We start from the raw sequence: 25,601 nt of genomic DNA, 5'->3' as shown, positions 1-25,601 counted from the left end.
CCCACCCCCACACTGTGGGGCCTTTTGCTCCATTGCTGACTCTGGTGTTGAATGTTCCTCCAGGCACCCTGGTGCTGAGCATCCCGGCCAGGCACACCACGGGGTCCTCCGGCCAGATCACCTACAGCATTGTCAGCGGCAACGAGAAGGGCGCCTTCCGGATCCAGCCCGACTCAGGTACTTGGCAGGGCTTGGCAGGGCTAGTGATGGGCTGAGAAAAAACGGGCTCTTTCCAGAGACGAGGCAGAGGTGCCCGGGGTGGGTGTCCTCCCCCATAAGGCCATCAAGCAGACCCTGTGGTTCCAGCTGGGAAGGAGCCGGAGCTGCCCTTAGGGCCCTTCCAGGCTCCGGGCCCCAAACAGGGCAACAGATGAGCATCTGCCCTGCATCCTTAGGTGTGACTCTGCATCATGGAAATGCTGCCCTGGGAATGGCCCGACTTAGTCCGTCCTCATTTGCCCAGCCCTTAGGGCCCAAATAATTCTCTAGTGCCTCTGCATTTGTTTAAAAAAAAATCTGCATATCATACATTGCATTTGATTTTTTAAAACTGAGGTGATTATTTTAATTACATTCCTACATTGCCTTTTGTCCTCTGTGAGGATCCATCTAATTCCATCCATCCACATCTTTCTCAGTCTTCCGCTTCCTCAACCGACACACTACTTGTCCATTTGTCTGCTTGGCCAAAGCCCCCCACCCTGCTGCTTTCCTGGTGACTCTTTGCTATTGATTCAGTCCACATTCCTCAGCATCTGCCATTCTTGGCCCTCTTTCTTCTGGAGCCCATTCTCACTGCATTCAAGATACACAAAGTCATCAGATTGCTCTGCTTTTGCCCCTTTATACATAACTTGCTATTGTTCACGCCACTCTCCCTGTCAAACATCTTCATCTTTGATACATTAATTTTCAGATCTACACTCCTTGTATCATACATCCTATCTAACATTCACTGCAGATGATTTGGGTTCTCAACCAACAACACCTCACCACAGATAAAAGTCCACATTTGTTTATGTCTCCAACAATACACTTCTAAAATCACCACAAGCATTACTGTACATTTATCCATAAATCCAAAAAGCTGTCAAGAGATCTTCATACATCCTTATCCAATTCCCTGCTCAACATTTGACCATTCACTAAGAACATTCATTTATTATTCCAATATTCTCACACAATTTACTTCTATCTTATGCTGCTCTTATCACATTCAGCAACAAATGTTCATGTTTCCATAAAATAGTCCATAATTAAAGCCTATTCTAAATCAACATGCATACAGGAAGCTTTCTTTCTCATATTAGATGTTTCTCCCCAACCCACAGAAGACTGAAAATCTGGTCTGCACACCCCCTTCCCAACATACCACTGCTGCGCTTCCCAAACTGTCTTCCTTGTCAACTCTCACTCTTTCAGTCAGAATTACGCCAAACAGCTTTTCAGGCATGCCTGACAAGAGTTCTCCTGTAGACCTTGCCTTATCTCACCACCTTTCCTTTTTAATAAGGGAGCAGTAAGGGCAGTCTTTGCACCACGACAACCCCATAAGTAAACCACACCCAAACTTTAAGGTTTCCTGAGTTAGACCCGCTATTCCTGCATTCTTACCTTCCTTATTTGTTTGTTCGTTTGTTATCAAACTTGTATGCTGCCTGACTCCCAACAACTCTGGGCAGTTCACAACAATCAAAACAAGGACATTACAATAAAACCAATTAAAAGGAAGAAAAAAGAAAAAAGATAAAGGATAAAGGATAGCAAGAACGTCAGACCAGGTAGAAGCGAAGGAAGGGTATTACTCTCCCTCGCCAAAGGCCTGAGGAAGAGCCAGGTCTTCACCGCTCTCCTAAACAGCAGCAGAGTGGGGGCCATCCAGATCTTGGGGAGACACTGCTACAGAGAAGACGCAATTTCAGGGTCGAAGGAACCCAGAGCGCGCTAATCTTGCAAGATCGAATCAGCTGGGCAGATACTATGGGATACAGCTGGACCCGCAAGTAACCAGGCCCTCTGCCACATAGGGCTTTATAGGTAGTGACCAGCACCTTGAATCAAATCTGGAACAAATTGGCAACCAGTGCAGCTCACAAAGCAGAGGTGTTACATGGGCATACCGAGGCATGCCTATCACTGCCTGTGCCACTGCATTCTGGACCAGTTGGTGCTTCCTGATGGTCTTCAAGAACAGCTTCATGTACAGCACATTGCAGTAGTCAAGTCGCAAAGTGACGAGGGCCTGAGTGACCAGCTGAAGGGCCCCCTGCTCTAGGAAAGGGCACAACTGGTGCACCAGATGAAGTTGTGCAAAGGCCTTCATGGCCACGCTGCCACCTGCTCTTCATCAATGCCATCCATTTTCAACATTCCTTTCGCATTTATGACTGACCTTTTCAACATGTTTTAATTGGACACTACAATATTCATTTAGTTCACCTTTGACATATCACAATTATTTTCACACAACTATGAATTCCATACAGGGCTTGTCCTTTCTCTTTCTTCAGCTGTTCTCTTTCACTCTCGTTTCTTTCGCTCTTGGCCTCTTCTACCCCATCTGTTTTGTCCCAAGATTAGGTCTTGATACTACAAAAAGAAAGAAAAAGGCCTGCCCCACATTCAGAACCTTTCATCACCCCAGGACCTTTGTGCCCATCACGCTCTTCCTTTGGTGGCACAATTTTCTCAGTGTTACCTTGTAAGCAACCAGTCATGCCTTTCATGCCTTTTCCATGCCTAAGGCACACATGGAAAGCAAGCAGAGCCTCTTCTAGGCCCCCTTCCCATTCCTGTCTGTTGGCTCTCCCTCTGGCCTCACCCATCCACTCATGTTGCCAGAGAGATCTTTTCCCAGCTCTCCTCCATTCAGAAGGCCGCCTGGGTTCCCCTCAAACGTTTGCTTGCTGCTTCCATCACCGGGGCACAATATGCAACCTGAAAATTTCTACAGTAGCCGTGACACCAGCTGAAATTTTCCTGAGCGCTGTTCTGTCATAATGAAATCGATGCTTTTACTTCCCTGCCTGTATTTGTCAACTCACAAGGTTGGACCATCTTCATTCAGCTCTACGGCATCCTTCCATTTCTCTTGGTTCCACAGACACACAACACACCTATTTTATGTCTTCCACATCATTCGTTCATTCGTGCTCTTTACCGTTTTCTCCTCTCACACTCCAAGCCAGTCTTCGGTGTGCCAGGCTGATCAGCAGATGGGCCAGTAGATTGTGACCTCTGCTGCCCAGACCTCTGGCTGTCATCCGTGGAGTGGTTTCAATAAGGAAAGGAGGATGCAGTTGTATTGACAGCCTGCAGGCTCATCCCTCTTGCCCAGCAAGGATAGGCCACCCCTCAGGATGGAGGATAGGAACAGATGACGTCCCAGACAGTGAGGCTCCTGGGGAGGCAACCACCGAGCTCTGCAGCTGCCAGAGTGGTGTTTTTACTTCTCCGCTGGCATTCCACCTGCTGCCACCCTACACAAAAGCCTCCCTTCCAGCTGGCTGGTGGGCATTCTGGCGTGCTCATCCACCAGTCCCCACTCTTTGCCCTTGGCAGCCGTTGTGTCGGGAGTGCTGCACTGTCTGCCATGAAAGATGTGTTTTTGTTCAGTAGCAGAACAGTCAAATGCCAGGTCCCTCCCCTACTCCTCCTTCACTTAATGTAATTGAAATCTGGCAGAATGAGGACAGAGAAAAGGAAATACTGTTTTAGACAATGCTTAATTCAACTTTGGAATTCACAAGTATGAGATGTGGTGCTGACTAGCAGCTGGGCTGGCTTCAAAAAGGGGTTAGACCAATTCATGGAAGTCCTGGGGATGGGTGGCTCTTAGCCTGGATGGCAGTGGGGCTGCCTCAGGAGGGCCCCTGCTGGGAGACAAGGCTGCTGGACGAGAGGGGTTGGTGGGCCACTGGGAAAACAGGCTGCTGGACGAGGCAAGCCAGGGTCTGAATCGGCAGGGCACGGCTTCTGCTCTTCGGTTCTTCTTCTTCCCGGCCTCCCCTTCTAGTCAGCTTAGGTGAGAAGCAGAACTGCAGCACCACTGCCCTTTTCCCCCCAGTTCTCCAAAGATCTGACTCTGGAGTGGAAAGGGGTTGGCACTGGCTTTCCTGGCATGGAGGGGAAAAGAAGCAGGGGGCTCCACTGTTCTGGTTGGATGGAAGACCTGCCCCCCACTGTGGCCAAAATGGAGGAAGCTGTTGAAATCCAGAGAAGGATTTCTTAAGCTGGTGTCATTTCCACCAGTTTACCATGGGATTCTAGCAGCTGAAGGTTGCAGGATGGAAAACCCATGTTCCCGTGCCCTGCTTTCTGTCAGGGCAGCGTTAGTCAGTCTGGGCACATTTTGCCACAAATGGCAGAAGCGCAACTGAAACCCAGTTTCACCCCAAGCACGGGCACCCAGTTCCATGTAAGTCGAGATCTCTAATCCAAGACTCCTTTGCAAGGCAGCAGGACACCACCTGCACCTGTTTACAGACACACAGTTAGGACATATTGTCCTTTACCAATAGACCCCCGTTTTGTCATAAGCCACTCTGGACACAACTGTGGAAAGGAATACGAAGTAAGAAACTGGTTGGCTTTCTTACTGATCAGCTGGAGGAGAGCTTCAGACCGGAAGAACCAAGGTTCTAATTTGGGGCCCAGTTGCTTCATGTAGCCACTTGAAAGGCCCAAAAGAAGTAGAGCTGGGGCTGATCGGCTTACGGATTCCTTGCATGTAAGGAAGTGGTAAGATGTTCTTTGGTCGTTTAGCTGACTTGGCAGTAGGACAAGGCCCAGTCCTCCCTTTTCCCCATTCTATCCTGGCAAAGTTAAGGAGGTTCTCTTTCCTTTTCTTCTCGCCGGAATGACACCAGTAGCTGTGCTCACACAAAACATGCTTCCTGAGACCCAAGAGCAAAGAGCTGCAGTTGCGCGATGCGGTAGTTAGCTTCTGTGCCTCTGTGTATGTGTGTGCATACATGCACATGCATGCACACCCATGTGTGCTGGTGACCAGGTTGCAGAGACCCAACTCATATGATTAGTTGTGGTTCCCTGTACTGTATGAAGCCAGAAAATGGGCCCCATTGTTGTGTGCATGTTTAGCCCTCTCAGCCAGGCAGGAACAGAAGTTTCTCTTGGGCCGGGATAGTTTAATCCACGGAACTGGCAGGGGCTGGAGCTGGCTGGGTTTGGTGGACTTGGAACTTTGGCCATAAACCTGGACACCAGAGATCTCTTTGCTGCCTCCTAAGTGCTCAGAAGTGCCCCCTGAAGGGACCCCCTTGAGAATCCCCAGGGCCTTGTCTCACCAGGTCGCCAGAGGGCTCCAGGTGGGGCTGGCCCTCGAGACTGCCCACAGACCAGGACACGCGGGTGTCCCTCTGTGGCTGGGATTCCACCTGGGCCAACCCCTTGAGAAGGCCACCCAGCCGTGGATGACCCAACACCTGGCGGTTAAATCCACAAGTTGATTGTAGATGGTAGGAGACACTTCATTTTGCACAACTTGCAACTACTTTATTTAGTGTTTCTTGCTCTTTTTATGAAAGAGAGAGAGGGAGGGAGAGAGGATGGGAAAATGAATTAGCTTTCTGACTGTACTGTTCAATTGTATGAACCTTGATGGTTTTCACTGGTCATCTGTTTTTTTCCTAGAGCGAACAGCCTCAGGGATCACTTCCCTGCAGTGCTGCTTCCAGAACCGTCACCTAGGGAATGGGTGGGGAGGTGACAGAGGATGCTTTTCTGTGCACACATGTGTGCCGATGGGCGTAAGTGTGAGAGGAGGGACAACCAAAGAGGGAGGAAGATGACAGAAAGCCTGACACCTAAGATGCAAGCTTGAGGATCATGAGTCCAATTTTGTGGCCAACGAATCGCCCTGTTAATTGTGTGTGTGCCCTCTTCCCTCCCTCCCACACCCACACATGCACCCAAAGCTTCTTGCTTCCTTTGGCTCCGAGCTGCTTTTGCCTGTCCCAAGGCAGCAGGATTCTCGTGACTGCAGGCTCAAGAGTGGGCAGGGCATTTGCCTCACACCCTGGGGGAGGCCTTTGCCTGGTCCTTTGGCCCCACTTGCCCCAGACTGCTGCCTGCCCCACTCAGCTTCCTAGATGGGCTGTGTGCCCCGCCCTGGCGTGAAGGCACGCAGACTGCCAGGGCTGCCCAGCTGCCTCAGAAAGCTTGGGCCATGGGGCTTCTTGCTCGTCTCTGAGGGCAGGCTGGCAGTCTCACCTTGCTCTCTCCAGGGGTGATCTTGGTCTCCAACCCTGACAGCCTGGACTTTGAGCTGCAGCCCCGCTTGCGCCTGGTGCTGCAAGCCGAGTCCCCCGCATCCTTCAGCTTCATGGCCATCACCGTCAACCTGCAGGACGTGAACGACAACCAGCCGCGTTTCCAGCTGCAGAACTATGTGGCTTTTGTCGGGGAGGCCCAGGGCTATGACCTGCCCGTCATCCAGGTACTCTGGCGAAGGCGAGGCAGCCCCAGCCCTGCCCCAAACATGGGTACCGGTCAGCTGTCCCACACTGTCCTGGGGCTCATGTGACCCGAGGGGAGGGCTTATCCTTTTGGGGGCAGTGGTACTCATTTTTCTCTGATGGCAGGTTGTGGCCAATGATTTGGATCAGGGCCCCAATGGCCAGGTGATCTACAGGATCAACCAGACGCAGCCCATGGATGGGCTGTACCGCATCAATGCCCAGACAGGCGCCATCACCACAGCAGCCATCCTGGACAGGGAGATCTGGGCCCAGACATGGTGAGCCACCCCACTTTCCCCACTTGGCCCAGGAGTGCCCCGGAGAACCAGTCGGCCGGCAGACTCCGCAGCTCCTAACAATGCGACTGTCTGGGGTTGACGGTCTAAGACTTGACACAGTGGTCAGCTCAGCATTCAGCCAAGCCCACTAAGTTAGTCAGTATTGAGGTAAGTGAGGGTCAGCGGCAAGGCCCACTACGCTCCCCGATCAGCCGAGCTGTGCTGCAAGCACCAGTCCAGCCAAGCAGGGAGGGCCAGTGCAAGCCCCACCCAGCCCACTCTCCAAGGAAATGAGGTGGAGATGTAAAAGGTGCTCCTGTCCTGACTAAGCAAGAACCACGCTGAGACGAGGAGGAAGTCTCTAGTGTTTTATTACTGCTATTGTAGACAGAAAATCCTACCAAACTGAAGAAGCGTGGGAAAACCCAGACAAATAAACCCCAAAAGTCAAGGCGGGTCTGTTCTGGGTTTTTTTGAATAACAGCTCAAATTCTCTAAACTACTCATGCGTTTTCCCCCCTGGATAGGGGCCCCCTCCTGCTCACCATCAGTACTCATGACAGCTCCACGGCAAAACTCATTGTCATGTTCGGGTTGCCTGGCACACACTAACAAATTACATGTAGCTCCCAGGCCATGCTGCCTGCAGCCAACTGGGGAAGAGCCACGGACATCACGAAACCTTGCAAGAACCCTGCTGGCACAAAGCTCATAGGGTGCCAGCTAGGGTTGGAGGGCATGGCAGAGAGTCAGTCTGCTCCCAAGTCGTGCCTCTTTACCTGGTGAGGTGCTGGATGCTCCAGGTCCCAGAGAAAGTCACTCGGATTAAGTAGGTGCCCAACTTGGTTAATGCGGTAGGTGAATGTGACCTAGACACCTACCGGAAAAAACAGTGGCATGAGGAAGTGGTGCCACACAGGCCTTTCCCTGGAAGTGTCCCTTGCCTGCCCACCTACCCTGACAGACTTGAACTGGGCCTACCGGTCCACAGAGCCTCTGAGACTGCCCTGTTCCTCACAGGCTGGTGCTGACTGCAACGGACAGAGGACACCCTCCCCTGGTGGGCTCAGCCACGCTCACAGTGGTGGTGATGGATCTCAATGACAACAGTCCCACCATCCCTGCACCGTGGGAGGTGCGGGTGGCAGAAAGTAAGTGGTGGGGATGGAAGAGGGTCTTCTCGGGGGTCCCTGCATGGTTACTGGAAGTGTCCTTTTCCACTGGAGACTCGCTGCAAGCCTGGGCCTGACTTTGGGCCCCGCTTCCCAGGAGGAGGCTTACTGAGTCCCTTGGCAGACCCCAGGTACCCCCGTTGAGTCCCAATGGGCTGGGGCCACTCATGCACCTTCACCTCAGCAGGCAGCCATCTCCAGGCCAGGGGTAGCCTGATGGCTCCTTGTTCTTCCTCCCTCGCCTCCCCCAGATACCTTGCTAGGCACCGAGATCACCATGGTGACCGGCAACGACGTGGACTGTGGGCCGCAGCTCCTCTACACACTCTTCCTGGACAGCAGCACCACGGGGACCTTCAGCATCCTACCCTATGGGGGCCGCATTATGCTGACGGAGCCCCTGGACTTCGAGCAGCGCAGCCACTATACCCTCACGGTGCGCACCTCCGACTCCCAGCACGAGACAGAGGCCAACCTGACAGTGCTTGTGGAGGACGTGAACGACAATGCCCCCACCTTTGCCCAGGCCCTCTACCAGGTACCAAGCCCCTCCCTGGCCCACCTTCTGCCCCTCCATGTCCATGCACCCCTTTTCCAGCAGGGCCCTGGAGAGGCAGTGGCCCAGGAGTCCTCCAGGAGAGGCCTTTTCTTGAGTGGCCTTCTTCTGCCCACAAGAGAAAAGCGGCCATTGGGCCGGCACCTTTTACAGGAAAGGCAGGAGGTGACCCAGCTCCCCTTCCCACCAGAGAGGGAGTGCAGGAATGGAAATGGGTGTCCTCTGCTTGCGACGGAGTGACATTTTTGGGTGCTCTCTGGAGCTTCCTGCTCCCACTAATGGGAGTGGAGTCTCAAGAGCAAAGTAGCGCAAACCAATCGTGTACAAATGTTGCTAATAGGAGAGATGGAGTGGGGGGGCTTTGCATAGCGCCAAAGTTGGTCTGGAGGGCGGAGGGAACATCCTGTCATGCACAAGATGGCCCATCTCTTTCTGCCCCCACTGGCAGCTCTTTACAAGGAGCCATGGAGATCCCCAGGTGGTGAGGGGCCTGTCTGAACCAACAAGGCTGTCCCATGATTCACCCCTGATGTCCAGCAAATGCCAGGAAGTCACAGCTGTGTTTTCTCCTGCCTCCTGCAGGTGCTCATCCCAGAACAAACCCCCGCTGGCACTCCCATCTTGACTGTCAGTGCCACAGACCTGGACTCAGGCACCAATGGGGAGGTCCTCTATCAACTGCTTACACCAACTGATGTCGTTGCCATCCACGCAAGCAATGGTACGTGGTCAAGGGGACCACATGGAGATTTGGGAGTAAGGAATTGTTTTTCTACCAGTGGGGTGAGCCCTGGCTTTCCTCTTGTCCCATTAGGTTGTTCCTGGGTTGAGTGCATGGGGCTGTGTGGCATGCTGTTAGGACAGGACCTCCTGCTTATCAGGCTTTGACCCCCACCCCCATTCTACTAAGGTCTTCCTCCTCTCCAAATTCCAACTGTTCCTTCTGTTATCTCACAGGAACCTTGTTTACCACCCAGCATCTGATGCTGGAGCTGGGGTGTCCCACACTGGATATTGTGGTGGAAGCTTGTGATAAGGGCTTCCCCAGCCTCTCAGCCTGGGCCTCTGTGCAGATCCAAGTCCTGGACGTGAATGACCACGGGCCTCAGTTCTTGAAGCCCCAGTACAATGCCTCTGTGACAGAGGACCTGCGTCCAGGAACGATCCTGCTAACCCTGGAAGCTACAGACGCTGATGTGACTCGGGACAATGCAGCCCTGGACTACACTATTGTGAGTGGGAACAGTGGCCATGCTTTCCAGCTGGAGGGCCATGTTGGTGGGGCCAGTGCCTTGGTCCTGATTGAGCCACTTGACTTTGAGGCTGTGGCCGTCTACAACCTAACCGTGGCGGTGGCTGACCGAGGAGTGCCACAGCATAGTGCAATAGTGCCTGTTGTTCTTACTGTGCTGGACGTCAACGATAATCCACCAGTCTTTGGGCGCTCTGCTTACCACATGGCTGTGAGCGAGAGCACCATGCCTGGGACGGAGCTGCTGCGCGTGGCGGCCCATGACCCCGACTTGGGCACTCACGGGCAAGTGCACTACAGCATCAGCTCAGGTGACCCCGGCGGGCTCTTCCAGCTGCATCCATCCTCTGGGGCACTTCACCTAGTCAAGGCTCTGGACTGTGAGAAGCGGACCCGGCATACCCTGGTGGTCCAGGCCTCAGACGGAGCAGGTGGACATTTTGCACTAGCGTCTGTGGCTGTGGAGGTGAAGGATGTGAATGACAACCTTCCCTACTTTCCGATAGAAGTGCTGAGCACCAGCCTGAGGGAAAACCTACCTCCAGGAAGTCTGGTTACCACTGTCCGTGCTATTGACCCTGATGTTGGGGTCTTTGGGGAACTGCATTACACCCTTCTGCAGGCAGAGGACTGGGGTGCCTTTGACATCAACAGCAGCTCCGGGGAGCTACATTCCCGCTTGCCTTTTGACTACGAGCGCACCAAGGCTTTCCACCTGGTGGTGCAGGCCATGGATACTGGCAACAGCTCTGCGACAGTCACAGTGCATGTCTTGATCACTGGTGAAGATGAATATGACCCTGTCTTCCTTAGCTCAAGCTTCCACTTTGAGGTTCCTGAGGGGGCACGTCGGGGTCAGAGTATCGGGCACGTGACTGCCACAGATGAGGACGAGGGCCCAGACGGAGTGGTGCTCTACACCCTGGCCAAGCCATCCCCTTTCTTTGAGATCAACCAAACAAGTGGTCTTCTGTACCTGCAGATGGACAGCCAGGCGCCCTCAGGGGCCCCTACCAGACCGGAACCACGGCAGATGGTCCTGGAAGTACAAGCCCGCAGCCCCCTGCGTGCCTCTCGCTCAGCCTGCACTCAGGTCACCATCGATGTTACACATACTGCCTTTGGCCTGGTGCCTGACCTCAACTGGCTGCTGGTGATTGCAGTGGCTGCCTCGCTTGGCGTGGTAGTGGTCCTGGCTGCTGTGGCCATTGTGCTTGCCCTCCTCCGATCACAGCATGGCCATGGCCACAAGGAGGCTGATTTGGCACACATGCAGAGTGGCTCCCTGCAGAAATTGGGCCATGCTGAACCAGCCCTCCCTGGGGGGGACTGTCTGTACCATGAGGCACTGCCTGGCTATGGCACAGATTCTGGAGGGCCCTACACCACAAGAGGGGGATCGCTGGACCCATCCCACTCAAGTGGACGAGGCTCAGCCGAAGCTGCCGAGGATGATGAGATCCGCATGATCAACGAATGTCCCCGCATGTCCAGCGTCACCTCTTCCCTGCAGGAGCATCTTGTGGCCCGTGGGCCCGATTCCGGCATCCAGACAGATGCTGACCGCCTTTCTGACATCTCCTGTGAGCCGACCACACTCGATGCCACACACTGGTTCAAAAATAGAAAGGGGCCAAGCCTGCTGCTTCCTGGACAGCCCCCACAGCTCTACCAAGATGATGGGAACAGCAGCGGGGCCTACCTGGGCGCAGGCTGCGGCCTCAGTGTCCCCTCTAACAAGGACTACGCTTTTCCTGAGGATGGGAAGCCCTGCGTGGACGGCTCCCTGACGGCCATTGTGGCGAGCGACGAGGAGCTGCGCGGCAGCTACAACTGGGATTATCTCCTCAACTGGTGTCCTCAGTTCCAGCCACTGGCCAGTGTGTTCACAGAGATTGCCCGCCTCAAGGACGAGAGCTCCCTGCGCAAGCCCTTCCCTGCCAAACCCAAACCCCGCATTGACCCCCCTCCTCTCATCACGTCAGTGGCTCATCCCGGAGCAAAGTCAGTGCCCCCCAAGCCGGCAGTCGGCCGTGCTTTCCCCCACTTGTCCTCCCTCCGGCGGTCCCCCATCAGCCATGAGGGCTCCCTCTCCTCAGCTGCCATGTCCCCCAGCTTCTCCCCCTCCCTCTCCCCCCTGGCTGCCCGCTCGCCCGTGGTTTTGCCCTTCGGGGTCTCCCAGGGGCCATCCGCCTCATCCGCCATAAGCATCGAGCGCCCCTTGGAGGCCCCTGAAGAGGCCGAGCTCCGCATTTAGGCCCACCCCAGGACTCTCCCTCGCCACAAGCTGGATGCATGAGCGTGGTCAGCCACCCCCAGTGGAGGATGTGGGCCTTGTCTCAGCTGGCCCTGCCCTATGTGGAGGGCATGCCCCTCATTGGCGCCTAAAGAGGGGAAACTGCCTCTCTGTGTGGGAGGCGGAAGGGAGCTGCCGACCAGGGGGACCGTTCATGTGGGCGTGTCTGGAAATGGGGTCTGCCTGCAAGAGCACACGCAAACTAGACAGCCACTCCCCTTGTGGCACACGGATGTCCGGCCTGGACCAGGGGGAGGCAGGTCACACTGACCCTGCTACTCTCCCACCCCGCATCTCTGGGACTTTGAGCCTCCCCCCATTGGAGGCAGCATCAGAGAGCAAGACACTGCCCCATCCCGCAGCTGTCCAGACCCCAAAGCACCCCCGTGCCCAATTCAGAAAGCTCTGCAGGCCCTCAGGTCAGTGCTGCTGAAGGGCAGCCCAGTGCCCTGCCTCCCTAACCCTGCAGGCAGCACGCAATAACTCTTTCCCAAACGGGGGGAGCGGGAGGGATAAATGGTACTGATCAGACATAGAGCAATAATAAAGCCCCCAGCTGCCCCCGCCCCATATGAGTGGAAGTAAGCCTAGGTTACTTGAGAAGGTTGAGGCAACCCCTTCAGATGCAGACCGGAAGTGCTCTCTTGAATGGTCTCCCTCCCAACTCAAGGGCCTTGCCCATAGAAAACTAGCATATCAGGAGCAACAGTTCAGCTCTCTGCAGCTACTCTTATGGCACCTGCTGTGCTACTAGATTCCTGCGCCAGGCGGGCTGGAGCAGGGGATCGCCAAGATTTCTTCCACGCCTTACATTCTAACCCTGTGCTCTGGTGCGTTGCTGGCTTTCAAGTGCACAGGGTTTTCAGGTGACAAAGGAGCAAATTCGATGCAAAGAAGGGTCCAATGCGAAGCACGGGGGGGGGGGGCGCTACTGAGTTGGCCAACCACATGTGGTCCCTACTCCCTGCTTCTGGAGGGGTCACTGCACACCAAGTTGGGGGCTCTTTCTGCAGGAGTTGAATCAGAGGAGGACTGGTGGGGGGCACGGTGGGGGAGGAAGAGTCCAGGAGCCTTTTAATCCAAAGGATCTTGTTTCTGCACCTTTGCTCCTGTCATGCAGGCACATGCCCGCTCCCCCCCCCCCCTGAACTTTGCCAAGCTCAGTTCAACTTGCCACTCCAGCTGGGGAGGAGTCTTATTTATTGTCCTGTTTTCTCTCTGTATCTCTTTTGTGTGTGGCTGGACAGCCAGAGTGGTGGGTGCTGCCCATCCTGGCCCTCCTGTTGACCGGGCCAGAACCCAAGTGCCAAGTTCTTGACATAATGCCTTAATAAACCACGCCATGTAACCAGAACTCTCTAGTCTGCTTTGGCCAGAGCAGCGGAGCAGCCCAGGAAGGCAGCCCAGCCAGGCCGTCATGTCCTAGGGTGCCAGGCGTGCTCACTTGTGCTGGGGAGGAGGGTGCCAGGAGGCAGAAGTGCATCCTTGGTGCTGCTGCTGCCACCACGGCCCTCTCCTTGCCCCATGGTCCTCGTAGCAGCAGCAGCAGCTTAGAAGGCAAACTTTGCAAGGGAGGGCAGCAAGCTGCCTACAGCACTTCTGCTTCCCAAGACCCCCTCAGCATGGTAAGAGTTTAAAAGCAAGATAAAAGCAGAGTGAGTCAGGAGTTGAATGTTTTTGATAAAGAAGAGCTTGCATCGGGGCCCCTCTCCCCTGGGTCATGGAGCACCCCCTCTCCTCCCCTCCCTGCACCAAATGTATCTACTCTCCCCTCCATGCAGGCAGGTCCTGGGCATGGTGGGGGAGCTCCAGCTAGAGGCTCCCTTCCTGGGTGGCTGGGGTGGGGTGTGTGAACAGGCAGCTCAGTGGAAGCAAGACACTGGGCTGACCGAGAGGGGAACAAAGCTTGCGGGGGGGGGGGAGTCCAGGGTGATATTAAACCCCCTCTCACTGCAATTTTGCTACCTGGGTGTGCTAAACTTGCATAAAGGTGCTGACATCATCCAGAGAGGATTCCCCAGCCTGGCAGAAGAAGGAGTGATTTCTCCTTCTATCTCCCCCTTCGCATCTCACATTTGGGGGCCACCACCCCCTCCCCTTGTGGCTGTGTGGAGCAGAAGTCATGCAATGTTCAGAGGCTTAGCAGGCACTCTTTCCTGCCCCCACCCCACCACGCTTAATTGAAAGGTCTGGGAGTGCAGGAATGGTGCACAGGGGAGAATGAGATCTTGCCCATCTTCTAGCTGCCCAAATGCTGCCCACTTGATGAACCCTTGCCTTGTAGTGGTGAAGGGGCTTGCCATACCAATGACAGTCTGAGTTATACCCTGGGATTCCCCATGCCAGAAGATTCCCCCATGATGGGCAACTCAGAGGCAACAGGTTAGGCTACCCTTGCTCCACACCTCCAGCCCACTCTGTGACCCTGCCAAGGAAGCCCTGCCAAGGAGATTCACAAGCAGGCCACTGCTGGCATGATGCTGGAAGGGGAGCCCTTAGGGTGCTATCCAATGAGCTCCTGGGAAAGAGCAGAGGGCAGCTACCGGGAGCAGTGGGGCTAAGGAGGTGTCTGGATGAAAGCGAAATCACATCCAGATGTGCCTGGAGGCAAAAAGAAAATTTGATGCTGCAAAGATATGTCTACCTTTGGTACCTGGACTGTCTGAAGCATGAATCAAGGCAACCTGGTGCTGTCAAAGCACAAATGTTGAGATGAACAGAGACATTCTGGAAACTGATGAATTGAAATGGTCTGGAATGTCTCCCTTTCACACCAGAGGAGCATCAGACCTTCTACTATTGACAAAATAATCAGAAGAAAATTAGCCATCACTACAAGAAAAGAATGGCAAAATCACTGGTTGGATGCATCCTAAAAAAATGCCAAGACAATCTGAATTCCAGCCCAAAGCAAACTAATCAAGATTACTATAATCCAGGTCTGTGCTCCAACCACAGACAGAGAGAAATTTGTTCTGTGACAATTTGCAACTCCTTGTTAATCCAACATTAAAAAAAAAGACATAACGCTGAGAGACTGGAAAGCTAAATCATCTTGAATAACAGGAACATTTGGCCACAGAGTATAAAATGAAGAAAACAAGATCTGGTGCCAACTATGCTAAGAGGCAACCACAACTTGATGGCACATAATCAATCACAGCCCAGAGCAAATGAAAAAGAAATAAAATAATTAATTGAACAAATGCAACCTCAGCAATATTCCATATAATCACATGGTGAGGGTAAAGAATGAATTGAGCAGATTAATGCTGATAAAGAGGGGGCTTGAAGAACATTGGGTCTTTCCAGAGAAGTCTGAATCAGGATGTCCTGACCACTGGGGCCAGTTCTAGGCTAAGGCAGAGTAGGAACTGGCCTAGGGGCACCAGATTTAGGGGGTGCCAAAATTGAAAAGACATCCAAGGAACACAGTAAAAAAGCAAAAAGCAGCAACAGTATACTCTGTGAGCCAGCACACCCACTTGAGTGTTAAAAATAATTTCAGGGAATTGTTGCCATGGGACAACAGTGGGTGCTGATGTAATTACAATTACTTACTATGTAAATAGGGAGAAAATGTCCAAGAAAAGGAAAAAAATGTCCAGGACTGAAAATATAAGGTTCAACATCTCAAAGAAAAAAAGAAGAAACAAGAGGGCACCTTTTTGAAATTCCTAACAAAATTGGATGATAAACCAAACCACAAGGGGCATGAGAATATGACTGTGCCTTGGGTGCCAAAATGTCTAAAGCTGGCCCTGCTGACCACCATCTCTCCTGTAGACTACTTCAATGTGCCATCTACAGGGCTGCCCTTGAAGACCATCTGGAAGCTTTAGCTGATCCAGGTGGGGCAGTTATGGGTGCCAATCAGCATAGTCATGTAACACCACTGCTTTGAGAGCTGTACTGGTTACCAGTTTGCTTTAGTGCAATTGGGATACAGACACTGTTCCAACTACCTCGGGGTGGTAAGGGTGGCAGAATGTAATTATTTCTCCGCCTTTACTGCATCTGCGGGTAGCCATCCAGTGGCCCTGTTTTGGGTGACATGGACCCTCCTTGGAGGGAGTAATTCTGGGGTTCATCTACAAGGTTGCTGTGAGGAATATGCTGAGCTTCTGATGGATCAAGTCACTCAAAGTTTGCATGATTATCAAGGAGGCATGTGATCCTGTTGAGCCTGAGGAAGTGGACAGGGTTCTGACAGCGGTTAGTTTGGCCATCTCCGTGTTAGGTCCATGCCCCTCCTGGCTGGTCAAGTCTACCCAGGAGGGGATGTGTGATTGGGTTCGGGTGGTGGTTAAACCTTCCTTGAGTGAGGGGGTGGTCCCACCAGCTATTAAGAAGGCAGTGGTGGACCCCCTTCTCAAGGGGCCATCATTTGACCCAACCAATCTGGACAGTTTTTGTCCAGTCCCCAAGACTGGAGAAGGTGGTTGTACTACGGCTTCAAAGGACTCTGGATGAAATGGATTATCCAGACCCCTTTCAGTCAGGATTCAGGCCAGGGTATGGGACTGAGATGGCATTGATCGCGTTCTTGGATGACCTCTGGCAGGAGCAGGATGGGGGTAGTGCATCTATCCTTGCTCTTCTTGACCTCTCAGTGGCCTTCAATACCATCGATCATGGTATCTTTCTGGACCGGCTTCGGGAGTTGGGGGTGGGCAGCACGATATTGTGCTGGTTCTCCTCCTTCCTCTGGGGCCGGTTCCAGGCAGTGTTGATAGGAGGGGAGAGGTCAAGCACACGGCCCCTACTTTGTGGGGTGCCTGAGGGCTCAATCCTTTCTCTCCTCCTGTTGTTTGTTTGTTTATTTATTTTCTATCCTGCCTTTATTATTTTTATAAATATGGCAGCGAACATACCTTGGGCTGAGAGAGAATGACTGGCCCAAAGTCACCCAGCCAGCTTTCATGCCTCAGGCAGGACTAGAACTGACCGTCTCCTGGTTTCTAGCCCATTGCCTTAACCACTAAACCAAACTGGCTCTCATGTAGTTTAACATCTACATGAGGCTTCTGGGTGAGGAGATCTGATGGATGGGGTGAGGCATCACCAGTATGCTGATTTATTTATTCATGTCAGAAGCATCACAACTAAAATAAGGCATACTGTAAAACATAGAATTTAAAACGTAAGATATAAAAGTTAAAATATATAAAAGTTAAACAGACCTGGCCCAGAAACTGGCAACATTAATTGCGTTCTGTCGCACTGTCATGAGGTCCTCAAATGTGCACTGACCAGAGCACAGGGGACAAATGTACATGTGTGTTGTTGTCTGCATGTCTGCACATTCACAAAGGGCAGAGGACACTGGACAGCCCCATTTGTTCAGAGTATATCTGGATCTTGTTACGCCCGTGCGCAGTCTGTTCAGCGATTTCCATGCTTCCCAACTTTCTCCAGACCCAGGGGCCAGCTCCTCTGCTGGTTCCATCCAGTGTGGGTTCTTTGTAGCTTTCCATAGGCCCACTCTACTTTTAAATTAGTCAAAGTCTTCCGTCGACCTAAGGAAACTTTTCCTGGATTTTAATCTCTGAGGAGCTGGTTGTAGGCCATACAGAGGGTGTCGCTTGGGTATTGATGATTGAAGCCTCTCTCTATGTGCTGCTGCTTCTCTGTGGACAGCAGGCGGAGCAATACCAGCTAGGTGGTAGATAGGTAAGTTTCAAACATCCCGTAATACTTCTGCTAGTTTCATTCAAAGCAACATCTGCTTTCCCAGCATGTGCTTATTTATACCAAACTGGGCAGGCGCATTCACCTGCCAAGTAGCAAAGGGCTAATGCTGTTGTTTTAAGGACGCTTGGTTTAAGAAACCCCTAAGTATTTAGGGTTGTGGCAATGCTCCAATAACACTCCTTTCCATGTAATTTGCAGCTTCCTAGCAGCCTTATTGCAAAGACAGAAGGCACGTACCTGAGTTTTTGTGGGTTTGGCCTTAATTTATCATTAGTATGCTGATGATACCCAGCTTTATAACTGTAGCCCAGGCTGCCTGAGTGATGCCGTGGAGGTTCTGTCTCAGGGCCTGGAGGCTGTGGGGGCCTAGATGGGGTGCAACAGGATTCAGCTCAACCCAAGCAAAACTGAGTGGCTCTGGGTGTTTGGACCTTCCAGTCCTGAGGGTTTTCCACCTTTGGTTTTGGATGGGGTGGCACTGCCTCAGACAGACCCAGTGCGCAATTTGCAGGTCCTCTTGGACTCACGGCTCCTGCTGGAAGAGCAGGTGGCAGCCATGGCTAGGAGGGATCTTCTTTTCCCGGTTGTTTCTACCCGTCCAATCCAGTCCAGCAGGATGGGCACATTCCGGAAGATGTGTGCCCATCCTTCCTCTGGAGTCTAGGGTGGCCCTGACCCTGTTGGCCTTTCATAAGGCCCTAAAGACCTGGCTTTGTGCCCAGGTCTGGGGTCCCAAGGGTTGAAGGATCCCATCTCCTGGTTGTGTTAACAACCATAGATTGCAATGTTCTCCTCGGCTACTGTGTGCATTTTGATTTTTGCATTATGATGGAAATTTGTTTTTAATTTATTTTATGATTGTTTGCCACCCAGAGTCACTTGTTGAGATGGGCAGCCATACAAATTGAATGAATGAATGAATGAATGAATGAATAAATAAATTGAAGGTGCTAGTTAGCATCTTTAAAGCATTATATGGCACAAGATGTGGGAAACCACACAGAGTCCCTCCTTAGGGGCGAGATAGGCAGTGGTAAATCTGACAAATAAATAAATAAATAAATCTTCAGGATCACCCACTCTCAGCTTTTATTCTCTGAGGCTTCCTCCAGGCATCTCCCCCAGGGACTGTCATTTGTAGGGACAACAGGAGAGTGTCTTCTCAGTCACTGTCCCTCTTTCTGTGGAATTGCATTTCCTCTGAGATCAGATTAACCCAATGCTCTCGAATTTTCCAAAACCAATGAGTGCTAACATGCAAGGGATAAAGGAAAAGGCAAGAGAATTGCAAGGACTTTTGATTGGGTGGACCATAACAAATTATGGCTAGTCTTTAAGAGCACGGGAATATCAGGCCACCTCATCTGCTTATGGAAGAATGGGTATGATGGCCAGGAAGCCAGTTCCAAACTGTGGAAGGAAGGTGCCAAGGTTGCATGCTGTCCCTCCTGCATCTAAGTTAAATATTGTGAGAAATGCTGTGTTAGAAGAACTAGAAATTGGATTTAAAACTGCTGGGAGAAACATTAACATCCTCAGGTATACTGAGGGTTAATTGGCTAGAAGTGAGGAAGGTTGGCAGGTTTTTTTACTTTTGTGCCAAAACAGAGCTTTCCATTTTCCCTGTAAACCCCTAAAGGTGCATATATGGGGATAAGAAGATAGATATTTATGTGTTTATTTTTATTGATTCCATTGTATAGCCACACATTTGTGACTCTGGGGGGCTCACACAGCTGTTAACAAACATCAAATCTTCTTCACTTTAATTTTGGACACCACTAACTCAACTCGTTCCACAGCTGGTGCTGGCAAAGTCCTAGCTGACTGCACTGCCCTTCTCCAGCTTCTCTTTCCTACTATATAGTTGATTTGATTCCAACGTTGTTCCTACAGTGATGTCCATGTGTAGAGTCTACTTTTATGTATTTTGAAGCAGATGTTGGCAATTAACAAAAAAATCATTTTGCGAAAGTCTGTCAACATATTTCCTGTGCTACTGCCCAGTCCAAATTCTCCTGTAATTCCATGCTTTTCTATTCCAGTTCCCCATTAGCACCCCCAAGTGTTTTCTTGATGCTGCATTTAGCATTTTTTGCAGTTTGCCCTAAAATTCTTCAGTATCTTCCTTTATCACCCTGGCAGGAGATGCTATACAACACTGATGTTCACTAGATAGCCACTAATTCAAATAGAATTCTGTTGCTTATTGGGTAAGAGCTGAGAACATACTTGGTGATATCTCTTTTGAATAACTTTGACACTCAATTCCTTTATATAATCTCATGCCCTGAATAGTATATTACATACTATAATTATGTCCACTAATTCTTTTTCTAAAAAATCAGCTGTGTTATGCTTTGTTGCAACTTTGACCATTTCAAGTTATTTTCGGTTCATGTGTCTCACATTCTGTGTTCCAACTAGACCTGTCCACGTAGAGCTGGGCGCTCCTCTTTCAACACTGGCCCCCTCGGTGACCCGGCGGCCTTGCAGTTCCCTCCCTCGGCCTGACTATGTCTTCACTTCCAGATCCCTTGTGCTTTCTGACCTGGGAGGTCTCAACATTTGTTACCCAAACTTGTCTTAATGGTACAACGGTATCCATCCAATTTTCTTGGCAACTGTAACAATTTAGAGGTGGTTTGCCACTGTCTTATCCCAGGCTGGATTTTGGATTTTTAACCCTCAGGTAGATTGTCTTTCCTTACATCTGCAGAATCCACCTGTCCTCACCCCCATGGTGGATTACTCTCAGCTTCACCCCTCTCCTTCCAACCTAACTGTCAATGGAGAGTCTACTGGAATCTCCAGATCTGTCAGGGTCACAGAAGCTGCAAAGGGAAAGGCAATGCTGATCAGATGGCACCAAACTGGGCAGCAGAGCTAATTCCTTGGAAAAGGGAAGTAACATTCACAGCCTTCTGGGTAAGTCAGAGGACTTGCCTGAAAATAAGAACCAATGACACTGAACAGAATCAGAAGGAAATATCCACTTCATAAGCACAAACATTAGCTTGGTTTGGTGATATTTGTTGGAAGGAAATCTTACCAGGGTCTGTTCTGAGCCAGGAATGAAGATATGCAGGCAGTTGCTTGAACAAAGGTGTGATTTTATTTCCCAACAGCATGTACAGAGCATGCTGGTTGGAGGTGGCCAAACTTGTATTTCTGCCACAAGCTCTTTATATAGGAGAGCTTGGCTATTGTTATGCAAAGGTGTTCCCGCCCCCTAGGAACTTGAGAAAAGTGTAGTTTACTGGATTTCAGAGAGGGGGCGCTCTGTGGCCAGCCCCCCTGCTGTTTGTGTTTCCTGTTCTGATGGTCTGGGTTTCCTGCAGGGCTGTGGCTTTGTCTACTAGCCTGGACTGTCCACCTTGGAAGGAATCTTTTGCTATGATTATGGAGATCTGTTTGGCTGTTCACCTGAATGGGCTCTGCTAAATTCTGTGAACCCTAACCCCAATACTGCATGATGGGGATGCCCAAAAGGCAAATGAAATCTTAGGCAACATCAACACAAATATAACTTCCAAATCAGAGAAACTAATAGCATGACTTCAGCCAGACTCTAATCAAGGGAATCTGGAGTTCTGGACACCATGCTTTAGGAACAGTTCAGACAAATGGGAACAGAGGGGAGCAATGAGGTGGATCAAAGGCTTAGAAATTAAGTTCTGCAAAGAGAGATTGAAGGAGTTGGACACATCTTCTGGTGGGAACTGGAAGAAAATGCTGGCATTCCTCAAAAATACCTGAACAGACTTTGCACAGATCAAAATCTCTTCTCTCCCAATCCAGAGTACAGGACAGGGGATAAAGTATTTAAGTTCCGGGAAAGCAGATGCCAATTCAACATGGTCAAAACCTTTCCAATCGCAAGAGCAACTTAACAGCAGAAGCCCCAGTGCAGAAGTTCCCTTCAGTAGATATGTTGCAGCTGAGCTCCGACAGCCTGTTGGAGGTGCTTCCATTTTCATTCCTGCCCCAGGTAGAGGGTTGGACTTGATAGCCTCAAGGATGCCTTCCAGCTTTAGGAGTCCATGATTAAACTTCTGTGCATTAATAGCAATAAAATGTGTTGACCAAAAATCACAAAGACATGAAAGGACTAGTCAGTCAAAATCAACTGCACGCCAACACGTACTTTCCCAGCAGGTGGCAGTCATGCATTCACTGAGATGGGGAAGGCTGCAAATTTCTGATCTGACTCTTCTAGAGACTTCATGCCCTGATGAACACAGTGAAGATCCTGGCTAGGAAGGGTGGGCAAGGCAGCCACTTTTAATGTCTCGGGGACTCCAGTCAATCTTTTTTCAGTGAGACAACAGCCCACCCCCGGCTTTGACCCTCCAAGAAGGTATCCTTTTCTGTGGCTGCAAAGCCCTAGTCTTAGCTCCTGGGTCGCTGAGGGCACTGCAAGGGCTTCCCTGCTCCTCCCACTATTACAGGAAGGAGACTTGCACACTTCCCCTCCCACTCTCTGCCTCCTGTGTCTGCCCCAGTGTTGTACCAGGTATGCCCCCAATGGTACCACTGTGAGCAGGTGGGTTAACCCTGATGGGCAAGATTTCTAGGGCTTTCTCTTCCCAAGGAAGGGTGAACAAACCATTGACTTGTGAGTCTGTTTCCCAGATGCCCCCCAACTGGAACTGGCACCACGTTCCAATCCCTTTGCATCTCTTCACTGCGCCTGACAACAGCACTTTTTCTTGCTTGCATTTCTCCATACAAGCCCTGCCTGTTTTGAGAGGCGCCAAGGCAGCCACAGGATCCAGGTGGAGAGCTCTCCACAGGCCATCAGATGGCAGCAAGGCAAACACCAGGAGCAGAGAAGCCGCTGAGATGTCTGTCTGGGGTGTAGATGCCTGGTTCAACTGTGGAGATCCCTTTCCACCACTTAGGATGAGCACCCTCTGTGGATAACTTGTTATAGTTCCAAACTGGGGAGCCTTGGCAATCAGGTACTTGATCTGAATGGATCCTGGTCATCAGCGGTAGGTAAACAAAAACAAAAAGGGGCATTTATCACCCCGTTGCCTTTAACAGAACAGAAAATGATTAGCGTACAAAAGTCCCGGCTTACCCAGTAAGGCAGCTGAGGGTTGGCAACCTCTTCTAGAACAGACCAGGTTGCAGCAGGCTGAGGACTGGCAAAATGCCCTCTTTGTCATAGGCCCAGGTGAGAATCCTTCCTTGAGGAAGCATCAGCAGGATTTCCCAGCCATCCCAACTGCCACTACCCACTGCAGTTGATTCTGTATGACTGATATGCACATCTCAGCATGGCACACCAAGGGTGGCATTGGTATGAGAAAATAACGATGCTGTAAAATGGCTTTCCTTCTTCCACCCAAGTGCCTTATCCTGGACAAAGAATGCCAAGAGAGGCTGCTGTCCTCCAAGCCTCTGGCTTTCAGCTTCCCCCTTTCTGACTCACCGACAGGCCAAGTGGCTGCTAATCCTTCCCCGGGACTCCTCCCTGGCCTTTTTTCCTTCCCGAGGTTTCCAGAAAGGAAAACTTTGAGACTGTCCTGTGAGATCCGTTACTCCATTAGAGCCAGGCAGGTCTGTGTGCATCTCTTTCACACGCACACCCACATGCAGAGTGCAAGCTCTCCTTATCACTTTTTCCAGACTGAGCACACTGTTGGCTCGGTTTCTCTCTTTCTGTCATGGATCCTTGCTGGTATAAATGACATCCTCATCATTGGACTGGACCGTGGTATCATCCCTGCGGCTTGGGGCAAGAGGGAAGCTGGAAGCTGAAAGGACACCAAGGGAGCCACATGCAGGTGATCCAGCAATGAGGCAAATCTTTTCAGGGAAAGAGAGAAGGCTCAAAAAGACCCCGTAGGTTAGGGAGGGCCTCTTGGGGGTCCCCCTCCTCAGAGGGTTCAGAGATGTGAACCAGACGGCAGCTCCTCCATTCTGGCCCCATTTCATGAGCTGCCTTTTCCCCAGAGGTACAAATGGCTCCTCCCCCTCCTCTACAAGTATGTTGACAATTGGCCAAGCAGCCTGGTTCCAACGGGTCTTTGGCCCTTGGCTTACAGAAAAGGTCCCTTGCTTTTTCTGGCCCTGGGAGATGCGACAGGGATCCTGGTGGACTCCGCATTAAGCAGAACCCAGCAGCAGGAGGCAACTGTTTAAAGGGGTTGGTTGGTTGGTTGGTTGGTTGGTTTTAGGATTTTTACGGCCACCTAGCTGGCAAAAATACAACCCTGGGCAGCGTGCTACAAGAAAAGCAGAACTACAATACAAGATCTAGAGTCCAGATCACAGAAAGTACTTGTTCACCCTGCTCTGTGCTTGTCAAACCCCACTGGGAGTCCTCTGCCCAGTCCTGGGCACTACAATTCAAACAGGGCAGGGACACACTGGAGCACATTCAGAGAAGGACTGCCCAGATGGTGGGGGGCTTGGATCCCAAGCCTTTCCCCTGGAGCCATGGAAGATCTGGGTCTGTTTAGCTTACGGAACAGACTGAGCGGGACATGAGAGCGACCTTCAGATGCCTAAAAAGATGCCATGTAAAGCAGGGACTGGACTTGCTCACTATTGCCCCAAAGGGCAGAACCAGAACCAGTGGGTGAAAACCACAAGGAAGGACAAGCGAGTCATCAGGAGGAGTGTCCTGTCAGCAAAACTGGCTGCCCCCAGAAGTTCTCCTTTGCTGGAGCTTTTCCAACAGAGGCTGGACAGTCCTCTGTCAGAGATGCTCTGGTGGATCCTGCCCGGCACCATGTCAAGCTATGAAAGCAAACTGGATGGAAAGAGAAGCCAGGTCTGCAGCAAAAAAGGCCACAGGACCTTGAGCAAATGCCTGTTCCAGTCTGAGAGGGAGGAGGAAAGCGGCACACAGAACCAGGATTGGAAGCAACTTTGGACATCTAGTCACTAGAAAACCCTGCTCTGTGCAGAGAACCACGTTTTCTCTTGACCTCTGTTAATGCAGCACAAGATCACCTTTGCTTTTTTTTTTCTCTGGAGCCAAATCACTCTGTTGGCTTCTGTTCAGCTTGCAATCCACCAGGATCCCTGGAACCTTTTCACATGCTCTGTAGGCAGTGGTCTGCTGAAGCCTGCTTGGACCAGCTTGCGAGAGCTGATTGTTAAATTGTCTGGAATTCTGCAAGTTGCCTGAGGGCAGAACTGAGCCAGGAAGGCTGGTGCGCCAATCAGCTGTCTGGTGACTTAGAGGTAGCAATGGAGCATCAGTGAGCCCTGGCTGCATTTTTTTTTCCAGAGATGGTTGTTAAAAATTTACCAACACACCACTGACTAGAGGCCTAGTATGGTTCCCTTTCCTACATTCAAGTCACATATTTGGTTTTTCCATGCCAAAATGGATATTTGCAATTATTCCTATTGAAATTCGTCTTGGTTTCTTCCCCTTGCCCTAGCCTGCCAAGATCCTTTGGGACCTTGATGCTGTCCTCCAAGACATTAACTCTTGTCCACAAATCCTACTTTCTGCCCCTTTGCCCAGGTCATGTGTGTGTGTTACTGCGCTGCAGGATTGAACTGAAGGTGTGCGAGTATAAAGGAAACGCCTTAGAGTGGAGAAACGCAGCGGAGAAGAGCGAGGCAAGGTGTGAGGTCCCCTTGGAGAGGGGCAAAACATCGCTCTGAGTACAGATGGCTCCGGGATGGAGCACATCCCAGTCCTCCGGGGACCCAGGCACCCGCCACCGCAGCCCCACGCAGGGGCCGCGCGGGGAGGCACCGACCCTACCACAGCGATCCCAGCCACGTCCTCAGGCCCCCAAAACCCCAGCCTCGGCTCGAGAGGAGTCGAGCCCGGCGCGGTTCTCAAGGCGGGCTTCCGGCTCACTCTTCCCTAGAGTGAATTCCGCCCCTCACCCGGGACA

At 51.5% G+C, this 25,601-nt stretch overlaps 1 protein-coding gene across 1 annotated transcript in view; it reads left to right on the top strand.

Annotated features, from left to right (window-relative positions):
- Positions 1 to 12,948, top strand: part of DCHS1 (dachsous cadherin-related 1) — a 38,938-nt gene extending 25,990 nt beyond the window's left edge. Inside the window, 7 exon segments of the mRNA XM_063306086.1 lie at positions 64 to 177; positions 6,246 to 6,457; positions 6,603 to 6,757; positions 7,778 to 7,908; positions 8,181 to 8,467; positions 9,068 to 9,206; positions 9,443 to 12,948. Coding sequence (XP_063162156.1) covers positions 64 to 177; positions 6,246 to 6,457; positions 6,603 to 6,757; positions 7,778 to 7,908; positions 8,181 to 8,467; positions 9,068 to 9,206; positions 9,443 to 11,994 — 3,590 coding nt within the window. The 3' untranslated portion in view covers positions 11,995 to 12,948.
- Positions 12,949 to 25,601: the final 12,653 nt, after the last annotated feature.

The sequence above is a fragment of the Candoia aspera genome, chromosome 5, assembly GCF_035149785.1.
Source record: "Candoia aspera isolate rCanAsp1 chromosome 5, rCanAsp1.hap2, whole genome shotgun sequence".
Lineage (NCBI taxonomy): Eukaryota > Metazoa > Chordata > Lepidosauria > Squamata > Boidae > Candoia > Candoia aspera.
Note: the sequence above shows the minus strand (reverse complement) of the source record. Positions and strands in the feature narration are given on the sequence as shown.